This window comes from Phoenix dactylifera, chromosome 9, assembly GCF_051530095.1.
Source record: "Phoenix dactylifera cultivar Ajwa chromosome 9, Ajwa_hap1_PhDact_Kaust_v1.1, whole genome shotgun sequence".
NCBI lineage: Eukaryota > Viridiplantae > Streptophyta > Magnoliopsida > Arecales > Arecaceae > Phoenix > Phoenix dactylifera.
The window spans coordinates 20369016-20383851 of NC_143198.1; the positions used below are offsets into that span (position 1 = coordinate 20369016).

General features: G+C 37.9%; 2 protein-coding genes across 2 annotated transcripts; both read left to right on the forward strand.

The window, feature by feature from the left end:
- The first annotated feature begins 549 nt into the window (after positions 1-549).
- LOC120112427 (alpha-terpineol synthase, chloroplastic-like) lies at positions 550-7187 on the forward strand. The gene is made up of 7 exons (XM_089925384.1): positions 550-799; positions 1670-1931; positions 2996-3368; positions 4057-4275; positions 5058-5196; positions 5558-5806; positions 6601-7187. The coding sequence occupies exons 1-7, from the start codon at positions 635-637 to the stop codon at positions 6949-6951; spliced, it is 1758 nt and encodes a 585-aa protein (XP_089781510.1). The 5' UTR covers positions 550-634; the 3' UTR covers positions 6952-7187.
- Positions 7188-9716: 2529 nt separating this feature from the next.
- On the forward strand, positions 9717-10897 carry LOC103719112 (transcription factor CPC-like). Its single transcript, XM_008808187.6, has 3 exons — positions 9717-9955; positions 10097-10181; positions 10520-10897. The coding sequence occupies exons 1-3, from the start codon at positions 9907-9909 to the stop codon at positions 10608-10610; spliced, it is 225 nt and encodes a 74-aa protein (XP_008806409.1). The 5' UTR covers positions 9717-9906; the 3' UTR covers positions 10611-10897.
- Positions 10898-14836: the final 3939 nt, after the last annotated feature.

The window sequence follows — 14836 nt, forward strand, 5'->3', positions numbered from 1 at the left end:
TTTTTATTCTAGCCATTTGGTTGGCGAGAGTTTCTTTTCCATATCGATTCAAAGGAAGAATAGAAGTGCTCCAACCCACCAAAATTTAATCTTAACTTTTGAATCCCATTTTGATTTTTATTTCGATTTGATTCCGATTGCGAGTCAAACACATCTTTGCATTGGACCATACAAATTTGGGCCAATTTAGGCCAATGGGACCCACTGAACAGATAATTGATCCTTCACCGTAGGTGTCTGCATCTACTAACCCAATCAAATCCAAAGCCAGTAGAGTTGGAAGTACACGGGACGCTGACCACCGAACACGGTAGGCCACTCGGACCATGTAAGGTCCACAATGTAGGTCATCTGCCACCACACATCCATGCACTGCGGTACGTGACCACTCCTTACGTGTGGTTGGCAAGAGATATACCAAAGGAAGTCCAATCTACCACTGGCAAGCTGAATCTAGGAGAGCCTTCCCGAAACTAGCACATCGCTGTTGGGACGAAAAAAATAAAAAATCTCATGTGCTCTCAGGTGTGTATAAATACATAGGGGATGTTAGAAGGGCTCCGGCAAGCCAATCAAAAGTTCAACAGTCCAAACAGTAGAAGTAGCTCAAGCAACCACCCAACCTTTTAGTAGAATGGCACTCTCTACATGCTTCGCATCCACCGCATGTCATGCCGGGAGCAAAGGTTGGGTGGTGGCAAGTCAAGTCCGTTCCCAACCTACGACGAGGCGATCGGCAAATTATCAGCCTAGCTCATGGGACTATGACTCCCTTCAGTCTTTGAGGGGTGGCGACTTGGTGATTGCCCTAGCTCAATCTCTATCGAGAGAGAGTTGTGACCATCAGTCGGGCTCGGCTTAGGCTAGGGTTTTTCTGGATCTAGCTTAATTATAACCCTTCATCTAAATCGCACATCCATATTGTGTCAGCACGGGTTTTTCCAAGCATACTAAAGCTAGATCCAAAGTTCTTTAGCACAAATTTGAGTCTATTGCTATATTCTAGTCGCAAAGAGCATGAACCCTTTGCAAAACTAGCCGCAGTAAATTCCTACAAGCGAGGTACAAGGCAAATTTTTATTGATTATGCAATCTTCCAAAGCATGTTTTGCACACGCATAGATTTTTGTTGGCATGTCATAAACTGCCATGTATCCAACTTGTAGAAATTTTTTGCCGCCTCGATTGTAGTCTTGTAGGGGTCCACAGCTTTTGCCGAACTTAATATGGAGTTTAGAAGCAATTTTTCTCTATAGCAACAGGCTCAAAGGAGCTGGTCGAGTTGGGATCCTCTGCAGTGCCTGTTTTACACCACAGCGAGCTGTACAGCTGTAGATGGCTACCATATCATTCAATCGAAAGCAACATGTCATATATGGCATGCAACGAGATGTGATCCACCGCATCCAATCTGACACATGTCCATCTTCATGATTAGGTGATGTGGCAGCTATCAAGGGCTATAGGTCTCTCCATGGTGCAAAACGCACCCTGCAGAGGATCGTCCGAATCCTAGCATGGTTACATAAAAAAATAAAAATAAAAATAAAAAAACTAGAAGGCAAGTTCTAATCCTAGCCGACCCACTAGTGGACCAGAAGGCTGACTGACCTAATTCGTTCACTTCCATACTCGTAATGGATTGCTGACCTGATCGTTGGTGGTGCAGAACGGGACACACACGACACACTTGGAAAAGTTGAAGGAGAACACGAGGCACTTGCTATCCAAGGAGGCTGAACCAGTGGCTCGACTTAAGCTGGTCGACGTCCTGCAGCGTCTTGGTGTGGGTTATCACTTTGAGGAGGAGATCAAGGATGCCCTTGGCTCGATGCCCATTGAGAGGGCAAACACATTGTTCAAAGACGACATCCACTCCATGTCTTTGCTATTTAGACTGCTTAGAGAGCACGGGTTTCCTGTTTCCCCAGGTAACGACTCTTGCCATATTGAGTATCTTTCATTGCCATGATAAGCCACTGATATGGGTAAGATTTTTTTACCTTGAAAAAAAAAAAACATGGGTAAAATTTTTAGATAATATATGGACAGCACACAACTAATAAGATCTTAGAAGTTCTGTCAATGCCAATCTTTGGTATGATTTTTGGTATATCATTCAATGACACATCATTGGACTTCTAGTTAGTTAGTTCTTAGGCCTCCTTGACTTAGATTGCTGATGTGCAATATAAAATGACACATATAGTGCAAAAAATGCACCAAATAGCTTTAAAAATTATGCTGATGATGGAATCTCTGAGATCTGTTCGCCGGTGGCATATCCTATGCTGTAGCCTGTAAGTATTTGGATTCACATTTATCAGAGCTAGCATGCATGCTGCTATTTCTTTTCAGAAATAATTTATGGTTTCTAGAAAGGACTTGGATTTTCATTAAGTTCAATTAGCTTTTGAACTTAATTTTAAGTCTCAAATAACTTAACGAATTTATTATTGAATATCATTGCTTTTGTTAGTATTAATTAGTGGGTTTCTAACCTTTAGAGATATCTTTTCTTTTTCTTTTTACGTATAACTGAGTTGGCCATGATAGAACATGTATTGTACGTGTAACTGAGTTCATTTTCAGACATTATATGCTTGCTTAGGAATTTTTTCTTGTTGCTGTTGTTGTATAATTTTCCTTCAGTTGTTGTTGTTTTTCCTGAAATAATGAGGTCACCCTGCCGAATTTGTATCCTGACCAAACTTTTCATACATTTCAAACTTGTCTAGGAAATATGTTGCAAGGTACACTGTCGAAACAGATTAAAGTATTATATATCAATATATGCTTATTTCTTAGCAAGCCATTGCCCTTTCATAATATAGTTCTGAATAGATTTAACTAACACAAAGGAAACTATAGGGCTAGCTCGCCAGTGCATGAGAAGCTGGTATTGCCTTTATTGAAGTCTTTGTAATACCGATCGAGTTTTGGTTTCTATAATTTTAATCCTATAGTCTAACTAGTAAACGCTTGCATCCTACAGACATCTTCAGTAGCTTGAAAGAAGAGAACGGTAACTTCAAGGCAAGCCTTCTCAGGGACACTCAAGCATTGTTATCCCTACATGAGGCTTCATATCTTGCTTTTGAAGGAGAAACACTGCTGGATGAAGCAAGAATTTTCACAACTAAATATCTCAGCGATCTCAAGCTACAGATGGATCCACACCTTAAGGGAAAAGTTTCTCTATCTTTGGATCTTCCTTTGCACTGGAGGACTCCAAGGTTGGAAGCAAGATGGCACATAGATCAGTATGAAAGAGATGGAAACATGGACCATATGCTTCTTCAATTTGCTAAGGTCGATTTCAACACAGTGCAAAGCATACACCAAAGTGAAATTAGAAAACTGACAAGGTAAGCATATACTCGTCTTAGCTTAACAAGACATGTCATTATTGTTATTATTAGTTCTAGGATTTCACTCTATAATTTTCATTTGGATTTTCCATTGATTGGATTCTCTTTAGGTTAAAAGAAAACTGATTTCTTTATATTCTACAGGTAAAAGTTATTATAAAGATATTAACAAAAAACAAACATGCACATCAATACAAAATACAAAAGTTTCTCATAGACAAGAAATTGATTGTAACTCCTCTTTCTTACACCTACGAAAAAGAAAGAAAATTTTATTTGTTTTTTTAGCTGCTGTTGTCTTATTTCTTTTAAGTTATCCCTATTTCTGTGTTTTTTCTTTTTTCTTTTTTTTTCACTATGTTTACTTTTTGTAGGATATTTATCCTTTCTTCATTACTAGATAGTTGATGCTTGTCTATCTGATGAGGCATACTGCTGATTTCCTAGATGTTCTTAGCATCTTAACTTTTCTTTCTTTTTTTGTTAAGCCAGATACATCGTACTATTCTAGCATGACTACATCCATTAGAATCTTAACTTGGCTAGCTAGTTTTTCTTCTCTCTTATCACAACTTTGACATTAAAGACGTGCAAAGCCTTTTGTAATTTTGTTTTAATAGAAGCCTTTTGTAAATTTGATCCCCTCTTAATCATGCTAATGAACTTTCTGCTTTTCTCTTTTTAGGTGGTGGAAAGATGTAGGCCTTGGGGATAAATTGAGCTTTGCTAGAGATCGATTGATAGAGTACTTCTTCTTTGCAACTGGAATTGTATTCGAGCCGCATCTTGGATATTGTCGAGAGGAACTTACTAAAGCATTTGCTTTGGTAGCAATTATAGATGATTTCTATGATATTTACGGAACACCGGAAGAGCTTAACCTTTTCACCAACGCCGTTCAGAGGTTAGAAGGATTTTTTTATTTAATTTTAGGCTGCAATATTTTATTCCAAAATAAAGCAGGAATAAGGTGTGGGATAAGCCTTATTCCTGCCAAATGGGTTTAAAAAGTAGCAACAAAACAAAAATAACTAGGAATAACTATTCTATTCAAACTGGTCAACACCTGAAATAACATTGAGAATTCATATGGGTGTACATTTATTCTCGCATCAGTATGCACTGAGGAAATCTTAAGTACTTCTACAAGGCTGAGGAATTTGAATAATAACTTATGATTAGTCTTTTTGGGAAGGACTTGAATCTTTATAAATGGTGTTGGAGCGGACCTAATTTACAATTCTTGTAGACTAGGTGATATTTTAGCACAACTTTTTGAGATGACCACGAGTTGATCATAGCATTTATAATTATAAATAATTGGTTTTAGATTCTTGGCCTGGGAAGAATATGTTTGCTCATGCATTAATTGTGTGTGAGGATGCAATCTTAGGTACTTGCATAAGGCCAAAGATCTCAACATTTTTTACTTAGCTTTTCTAGATGAGGCCCTCAATCATTACAACAATGACAATATGAGGGAGCTGAAATAACTTTATTCTTGAAATAAGGACCTCTTTTACTCCTTCCCCCTTTACTTCTAGACAAAAAAATTATTTTATAAATTTAGTTCAAACTAAAAATATAAATAGCCAAAGAATAACCATTGTATTTTCAAAGAAAATAATTATTCGTTATAACTATATAGAATTTTCATAATAATTTTTTTTCTAATTCTACTTATAGGTGGGACTCCAATGCAATGGAAGGCTTTCCAGAGTATATGAAAATCTTGTATTCAGCTTTGTGCAACACAACCAATGAAGTGGCGGATCACATACATAGAGAAGAGGGCTGGGATGCCCTTCCTTATCTCAAAAAAGCGGTAAATTCAGCATCCTATCCTTCTTTTACACTAGCTTCTTAGTACAAGAATAATGACAATACCCCAAATAATCTAAAATAAACTATGTCTAAACATGATGGCAACTAGCAAGTTATTCCATCTAATTTATTTTGCTTCGAATATTTCCTAACAAAAAACCTCAGAAATATTAATTTTTCATTAGCTCCCTTGATCTTCTTTTCCCAATTTGAACAAAAAAAAAAAATCGAAGAATAAGATAATTTGTTGTTACCATTCCTCATTGAGAATTATATCCTAGAAGTAACAAACGGTATCCATCGGAGGCTTACTAAGGTTGTATGACTAATTAATTATGTGACACCTGCAATAATTGTTTCAGTGGGAGGACCTATTCAACGCCTTCCTAACGGAGGCAAAGTGGCATTACAACGGCTACAAACCAGCCCTCGAGGAGTATCTAAACAATGCTCGGATGTCAGTGTCAGGCTGCGTCCTATTAGTCCATGCTAGCCTCTTATCAACGCAGAGACTAACCAAGGAGGCATTGCAGTGCTTGAAGACCTATCCAAGCCTCTTCCTGTCCTCATCCGAGATCTTTCGTCTTTGCAATGATTTAGCCACTTCTTCGGTAAGCAATGCTAATTTTATGACTATTTTGCTTTTTCACTCTGAGAAACTTAAGTACGTAATAATTAACAACAAATCACAGGGCTAGAATATGTTGATCAGTCTAAGGGCTTCCTGAGAATTATTGCTGGTTTATACTAGAATTATATTTCAAGTTTTATTCTACTTAGTTTTTCTATATACAACAGATTTTTTTATTTTTTGTCCTTTACGCACATGAGAGAGCCTTTCTGTGTGGTTTAGTTTTGAATATTTTTTTTCTCCCCTATTTTTTTTTTTTCTTTTAGCATCTCTTCTCTGTTAGTTGTTTTTTTCCAAATTTATTCTGAATTATGAGCCGATGCGGTCGATCCATTCTAGGTAGCATATTGTCCTGCATCATTAATTTTTTTCCAAATTTTCTTTTTAAAGTGAAGTCAGAACATATTCAGAAAAATCTGTACTGGATAAGAATAAGGTCACCATAATTCAAGATAAGTATCGGCCTCGACTGGCGACCCGGCAAAACTGTGGATTTCTCTCCCCATCTCGGTCCACTGGGCCATCCAGTTGGTAGAGGCAGGCTTAGCGACCTCTACACGTGGTATCATATGATTTGTCCATGGACAGCATATGGATAGGGCCGTTCCTTGTCTTCTCCAATAGTTAGATCATTTAAATGGACACGTTTAACATGTGAGCACTTGGCAATGCAAGAAAAACGGAAGAGATTGAGAGAAAAAAATGCTATGGGTATAATTGCATGACCAAAGTTTCAATGCTAAGTGTAATGAATTGTATATTTTATAAATGCAGGCAGAGTTAGAGAGAGGTGATACTCCAACATCCATCCAATGCTACATGCAAGACAATGGTGTATCCGAGGCAGTTGCTCGCAATGGCATTCAAGATTTAATCATTAATTCATGGAAGAAGCTGAACAAAGAAGCTGTTGATTGCCATCCACTCCCTCGATACATTGCTAATGCAGCCATAAATCTTGGACGGATATCGCATTGCACATACCATAAGGGAGATGGCTTGGGTGCTCCAGATCAAGAGAAGAAGAATATGATCAAGTCCCTGTTTTTTGATCCTGTAGCACTCAAAGGAGGCCAGGATTCTTTAGGGCTTCTTCATGATAGGTTTGTGGTCAGCAATGTGTAGAAGGAAATTTTGGTGACAAGATGATATAATTTCTGTAATTTGTAAATAATCTTGTGCGTGGCTGGGGCTATTATCCCTTTTCTTAAAAAATAGAAAGAAAGAAAGAAAGGAAAAAGAAAAGGGAAATAACTACATGTGTCATTCTGAAGGGGATTGAGCTACCCATGCCAAGCTAAGAAGGCTTTTGCTGTTGGACCTTAAACCAGAAAAATGAAAAGGAGAGTATTTGATGATTATCTATGTGCATATTTTGAGCTTGGCAAATTGAGAAACACATGATAATATTTTAATAAATTTAAATTATATGAAATTTGAGGATAAAATTATATTAATTCAAATCAAAATGGAATGAGATTTCTAATTTCCTAAAAACAATTCCACATGTTGTACTACAAGAAACTTGGACATTAGCGACTCTTATTTGCCGACGCTTATTCCAAGCGTCGGCAAAAAATTTTCCCCGTCAACATTTGCCGACGCTTTTAAAAGCGTCGGACGCTTAAAAGCGTCGTCGGAATCCAAAAATCACCTCATCACATCGGAAGATCTGAAAAAAAAATAACTGTTTATATAGCCAAACCCAACCCCTCCGCACAGATGGAATAAAGGTACTGATCGAGGAGGTTGTTTGTATTTCTGAAGGGAGGAGAAGATGCAGACCACAATTGGTTATTTTTTTGGCAAATGGTAATTCGCGACGCTTTAAAGCGTCGGTAATTTGCGACGCTTTAAAGCGTCGGTAAAGAGCGACGCTTTAAAGCGTCGGTAAAGCGCGACGCTTAAAAGCGTCGCTAAATTGGAATTAGTGACGCTTTTAAAAGCGTCGGAAAATATTTTTTTCACTGTAGCATAGGCGACGCTTTACCGACGCTTTGGAAAACGTCGGAATGGTTTCTACCGACGCTTAAAAGCGTCGCTAATAGCTGTTGGAGCAAAAGATTATTGTCCTTTTTCTGAAATTTTGTGCACAAAATTCAGTAAAGAAATTTTATTTTTACCATCGATGCAAGTAAGCGCAGTATCGGTTTTTATACCTATACAGATTACAATATTTTACCCTAATTAATTTCTCTGGTTAAGTAACTTAGTTAACTTGTCAGATTTAGTTATAGTTAAAGGTTCTAGCCTTGGTAAAAGGTTGAGCTTTGTTCCCCTCAACCCCATCGAACCATCCCCCATCCCCCACCAACCCTCCTTTGTGCATGGTTTGGATTTGCTTTTGCTTTGAGTTCTCGAGGGTATTGTAACATATAGAAAGAGAATTCGCCAATCTTCTATTATGATAAACTAAGTAGAAAATTTTCTCTTCATGTGTCGATTTGACCAATCTTTTGGCCTTGGTAATCAATCTTTACCCATCATGTTCGCTTACCTCAAGGTAAAAATTTTCTACATATATTCCAATATTATGTTTATAATTTTGTTATAATGCTTCAGAAGGAAGGATTGTGGAACCTCTAGAAGAGAACTATAATTTTTTTATAATTTTGTATAACCAAGCGGCGAAAGAACGTGCAGAGACTCTCGCTTCTAGAAGAAAGAAATTCATGCTAATTAATTGTCTATCGACAAATATCGTTTCTAACATCTCCAGTATTAGCTCAATATATACGAATTGTCCAAATGAATAGGCTATCTAGATGCTATCAAGAGAACTGCTGGGAAAAAAATTGTTCTTTTAATTACTTTGGATGTTTCTTGCTTTGGATTTTGACTTTGTGATTTTTTTGCAAGAGAATGTGGTTTCTGTTATTTGTATATTGCTATTTGATTTTACGGGTTTAGTATCTAAAGTATATGACTTCTTCGAGCATGATCTTAGAGTTTTCTTAGTTTGGTGTGCATCAAGGTTGTATATTGGAGACAGAATATTTGTTTTTCTTTCATGAGATAATTGATGAGCAATAGTATCCTCAAGGAAGCAATTGTTGGTTTCATAAAACTGTTATTTAGCTAAAGCTTTATGTCTGCACGAATTTTGTGCACAAGGACTGATCCTGCCACTCTTGTTTATTGTTTGCTGTTTCTATTTGTTTCAAAATCCATGATCAAATGTAACAGTTGACCTGCAGACTGGCCCACTTTCATTCATGCAAATGACCCTTGATCTGATACAGTGATAAAGGGGACTAGCCAGAAAAAATGTAGAAAGTATCTCTAAAGATGATTTAAAGCAAGCTTTCTTTTTTCCTTAGAAAAATATCAACATTACAACATATGAATTTGTCAAAGTTCTACTTTGTCACTTGTACGTTAACATGCATGAACTTTCCGCATTCATTTCCAATACTGACTAACTAAATTCTTCCATCCTCTGTTGCATTCAATACTAAAGAGAGTTTGAACCTTCACAACAACTGAAAAAGGACAGAAGAAAGAAAGCTTGAACCTTATGTACTGCTGCACCCCTCTCCACTCAAGTACCTCTTCTAGTCTCCTACTACAAAAGCATGTCTTCTCGAACTTGTGGAGACAGAAAGGTTGGTATTGTCTGGGAAGTAGAAGAAAGAAGTTATCATGCCACTGTTACATAGCACGGCACCGTGATTATATAATCCCTTGATCATAAAAGATGTTCTAATCTGACAATTATTCAAAGGATAACCAAATTTTCGACATACCTTATCCATTAGATGCAGTAAGAAGTCACTTCAAGCCCAAAGAAGTAGAGAGCTGGGGCACTGGAAGAAGGAAGTGACCAAAATAACCACCCAACATCCTTTTCCAACCACCAATCAAACTCCACACGCTTACTTATGGCAGCACCTACCAGTCTTCCCTCTCATTCCCACCACACATTCTACTACTCCCTAGAACACTTAGTACTACTTAAAGAGCTAATACACCCCCATGAACCCCCATATAATTCAACCTTGAGCTAAGGATTCCTCCGAGGAAGTAGGCTGTGCAGGCTCTGAGCGGATTATTGCTGGAATCTCCTGCAATTGTTGAAGGATGGCTGACTTGGATCAATCATCTGAGGATGTCTCTGTAGATACCAGAGGTACCATTTTGCAATTGGTGCCCTTTTCTCCACTTAAAAATCTGCCTCCACTCCTTAGTTTCCATTCATTTCCTTGATCTCTCATCTGTTCCCATTTGGGATTGCTGTCCTGTTTCTGACATTGTTGGATGTTTGTTTCAGAAGGGAACAGTCAGGATTCCAAGGTGGAGTTCACAGAGGATGAGGAGACACTGATTGCCAGGATGTATAATTTGCTTGGAGATAGGTTTGTTGGGTTTTTCTTTGTTTAAGGTGGTCATCTGAGAGCAAGCTTGAAGTTTATATATATAAAAAAACTATAGTTGCATTCCTTTGTTGAGAGTAGCATGTCTAGTATCTCTGATCAAATTTAGAGTTACTCTATACTGTAATAGAATGTTTAGTATTTCTGGTCAAATTTAAAATGACTCCATACTACCATTTGCGAGACTTCACTCCTCTCTCTCTCTCTCTCTCTCTCTCTCTCTCTCTCTCTCCACACACACACACACACACGGGAAGGAATAGATATGAAAACTAGGAGCTCACTTGCTGATTTACCTTGTGAATATTGTTTCCACATAGGTGGTCTCTGATTGCTGGAAGGATTCCTGGAAGAACAGCTGAAGAGATTGAGAAGTACTGGACCTCGAGGTACTCAAATAGTGAACAATGATGAGCATTTACTTGTGTACTACTGCAGGGGCAAGAGCAGTTCTTTCTGTACTTCAGATGGCAAGCAATTTTGGATGGTGTCTTACTTGTATTTTTCGGAACTATCAGCTTGCATTCGTGTCTAGGTGGCTTTGAATCATGTTGGATTTTGCTGTTTCTTTGTTATTTCAGTTGCAAGAAGGGAAGGAAACATCCTGTTTCCATGTCAGTATATCGGTTTGGTGTTATGCAAATTAGCAAACCAACTGTAATTTAGAAATTAATGGAGTGTTATGTATTTTTATGATACTCAGCTTTCAGATGGATTCATATGCCATCCTACTAGAATCTTAGTTGTCTCAGGCACTTCATGCTCAAGATGTGGATGCAACCATGCCTAAGTCGTAAGGGCGTGTGTTTAGAACCACATCATCTATGCACAGGATAGATTTTGGGCTATATACAAAGACAAAAAATTCAAGTAATATCTTCCGGCTAGCTAATTAATAATACTTGGTATTTTGCTTATTTAACTAAGATATTAATAAACATTTGTCGGTCTACAAAAGGAGCAAGGTCTCGTTTATCAATGGAATTAATTAGGTAAATCGCTCCATCATCTAAGAACGACCACCCTACTCAAAAAAAAAAAAAAAAATTCATCTTTTATTCGTTATAGATATTCTAAGTTGTTGAATTGCCCATGCCAATCTTTGCCCATGAAGTACATGGGGCCCCTGTTACATGATTCGCAGCTGAAGAAAGAAGACTGGCAATTCTTTTTGTGGATAAGTTTCAAAAGAAACAAGGTGGTTGTGTCATGCCCCAAACCCAGCACCTGGGTCCAGTACGCGACCGGCCGCATGAGCACTAGAGCAGTACCCTAAAGATCATGCAAGGCTTAAGATGAACAAAAATCCAATAATTCTACAATTAATCACTTAACTCAAATAGATAAATCCAATATATCTAAATAATCAAATTGGTTCAATTACAAGAGCTTTCAATGTTCATTGGTATCAAAATAAACTATCTAACTGACTCTGCCACTCGTGCTCTACGTCGATCCCATCCATATCTATGCATCCTGCATCTCTAAAAAAGAGAAAGAAGAAGGGGTGGTGAGCTTTATAGCCTAGTAAGAATCCCCACACATCCATACCAACACAATAATAATATGAATTTGAAAACCACAAAAAATCGATGCACATATCATGAAATCATAAATCGGCTATTAATAATTTTCGAATAATCAATATGTACATATAAACATCAAATATCAATAGAAATACATCCACTCAAGAGTGATATAGCATATGATATTTACATAAATCTTCATTAATGATTTCAATGCTTTCTTTCCATTCCTTTTAATTTGATCCAGATCAATTATTTTATCGACTTTGGGCCAAATCTCGGTCATATTCTCCAGCCTATTATGGGGCTGCCAAAGTATTACATTTTCAGCCTGTGGCGGGGCCTGCCAATTTTAGTTCCACATTTACTAGTCTGTGATGGGGCTGCCAAGTATCACATTTTCAGCTTGTGGCAAGGCCAGCCAATTTTAGTTCCACATTTACAGCCTATGATGGGGCTTACCAAAGTACCACATTTTCAGCTTGTGATGGGACTTGCCATAATAATGAGATAAATCCAAAGTCCTTGTTTATTCAATCCAGTTCATATCCACACATCAATTTTTTTATTTTATTTTCGGCTTTAGACTAACCATAGTCACGTTTCCAGCCTGTGACGAGGCAACCAATATCACATGGTTAGTTCAAAACGCCACATCTATTAGCCCATGCAAGTGTAGGTTATGCACATACATGCATCCATCATAATACCAATTACAAACAAATATGATAAAAATACAATTTAATACAAAAACCATCATAAAATTATTTCCGCTTCTTACTTAACTGGATCATAGCATATCATACGTATATAGGTGCAAAAATATTTATATTAAGGTCGGTGTACAAAAATTCTTACCTCTTCGTTGACAACCCAGACAGACTACTGTGATCTACGAATTGAGGTGTGCAGAATCCTGCTCAACATCTTTTTATCCAATAGATTGTTTTCCTACAGAACTAAGTCAAAATTAAAAAATATTCGAGGTATCTGATAACCTAAAACCCTCTATTGACCCATGACTATCCAGCAGTCCTTGCAAACAATGATCTCTCCGGATCAAACTAGAGAAAGAAAACTCCAATCTAGAGAAAAAAATAGACAGAAAAAATTTAGAGAGAGAAAGTTCAGTAGAGAGAGAAGGTCTTGTAGAGAGAAAGTTCAGTAGAGAGAGAAAGCTTCATAGAGAGAGAAATAAAAAAAACCAAAAGAGAGAACACTAGTAAAAAGAGAGAGAAACTATAGAGAGGAGAAAGAAAAGGCAAGGAAAGAGAAGAGAACTGAGTGGCTCTATCTCTCTCTTTTACACTTAGGACCCAGAGGTCTAAAGAATCAAATCAAAGTGACTACAACCAAATCAGCTCTGCTTGCCACCCTAATCGGAGCCAGGCCGCTCAAATCCATAATTTTGGTTGACGTTGTTCCTTATATTGCTTACCTGGGCAGGATTCAAGTTCGTAAAACATCAAACAGATCCAAAATCTACTTTGGTCAAAGTTTTAAGGCTCAAACAACCAAACCTTTCGCAAACTAGCTCACTTCTAATGACTACAAGTTTCCTTCAGGACCTGTCCCTCGGTGTGGTTAGTACTCCATAATGTCAGGCAGTGAAGCTTTCACTTGCTCAGTTATTATGACGATTCACCATGGCCTTATTCCTCCTCCCTTTTCTGCTCACTCGTAGGGGTTTGGACCCCCTCAAAAGGGGCCACTCATACGTAATATTGTGATTTTGCTATTATACATGGTATATGTCTAACAATTAACAAATTAACATCAAAGCAAATCCAATTAAAAAGATTGCGAATGATCTCCACCATTTGACTTAATGCAGCAGGCCCAGGTCCAAATTTTATAGATTAGCATAGCCTCAGCATGCATATGTTCACATCCATCCACTCGGTTGACCGTGACTAACCAACTCGTGATTGTTACCAATTGGATGATTTAGATCCACCATGGTCCATTTGGATGTCTCAACCAGATTGAAGGACAAATCCTATTGGCTCTTCCGGATCAAAAAAGATCCTATACGTACCCTAGAAATTGGCAGTGTAAGGGATACCAATTGCCAACAAGAAATCCTGCACCCTTGCTCCATCTAGAAAATGTATCCAGCAGATGAAGGGGAACTTCGCTTGGAAACTGCATGGTTTCTTTGTCACCCTATCTCCTATAAGCTTCCACCACAGCCAATATTAACCACCAAAGATCTTGTGTATACCTCTAGAACCACCAGAGATCTCGAGAATATCTAAATTTTTCTTTCGCTACTGTTGCCTAATTTAATTGGAGACTGATCTGGATCCTAGGCCAGTACATTTGATCGACACTGAGTACCATGCCATTCTACATGATATCAGAGCTATAGGTTTTCAGATTCATGGTCATATGTTTGTAGCTTTACATCTACAATGTTGGTCAGATACATGCCACACCCTTGCTCCATCTAGCCTACATATAACCTTGTTCAAAACTCTCACATCCATTGTGTCAAAGTCTCTGCTTCTGATCGGTAGCTTGCTTAGTTTATCTGGTTAACAATATCATTTTCATCTTTTACAATGTTATGCTCTATACAACATAAGTAGGGCTGGAAATGGGTTGTGCTGGGCTGGGCCACACAACTCGAGCTTGGCCTAAAATTTTTTTGGAGCTTTGGGACGGGCTTAGTCTCAAATGTTTTTGGAAAACCCAGGCCCAAGCTTAGCCTGAGCCCGGGCTCGACCTAAACTCGATTAGGTCAGCTTGAATTTGTAGAGTAGATTATGATCCATAGACTCACAATAGACTTTCCCATTGATACTTCAAAATTCTGATTATTTTAACACATTTGAATTGCATCCAACTTTCATGTCTTTAGAAGATTCAACAGAGGCTTGAAAACACCAATATTCAATAGTTGTTAGCCCAAAGATTTAAGGAAGGATGATGAAAGGTTTAAGACTTGTTCAGGCCTGAATTCGGGCTTTGTTTTGGGCCTTATATAGGCTCTAGCTCGGGCTCAGCCAATGTTATACCTGAGTCCAGCCCGAAAAATAAATGGGCTTTATATTTAAACCCAAATCTGATTTAAAATCTTTCGAGCTTAGTCTATAGCCTGACTCGAAG

Bases quoted from the DNA above. Each gene is read 5' to 3' on its own strand.
- LOC103719112 (XM_008808187.6), top strand. From the start codon at position 9,907: ATGGCTGACTTGGATCAATCATCTGAGGATGTCTCTGTAGATACCAGA. The intron at 9,956-10,096 runs GTACCATTTTGC...TGTTTGTTTCAG, and splicing joins TGTCTCTGTAGATACCAGAG to AAGGGAACAGTCAGGATTCC. The intron at 10,182-10,519 runs GTTTGTTGGGTT...GTTTCCACATAG, and splicing joins TATAATTTGCTTGGAGATAG to GTGGTCTCTGATTGCTGGAA.
- LOC120112427 (XM_089925384.1), top strand. From the start codon at position 635: ATGGCACTCTCTACATGCTTCGCATCCACCGCATGTCATGCCGGGAGC. The intron at 800-1,669 runs GTGATTGCCCTA...TTGGTGGTGCAG, and splicing joins CTTTGAGGGGTGGCGACTTG to AACGGGACACACACGACACA. The intron at 5,807-6,600 runs GTAAGCAATGCT...TTATAAATGCAG, and splicing joins ATGATTTAGCCACTTCTTCG to GCAGAGTTAGAGAGAGGTGA.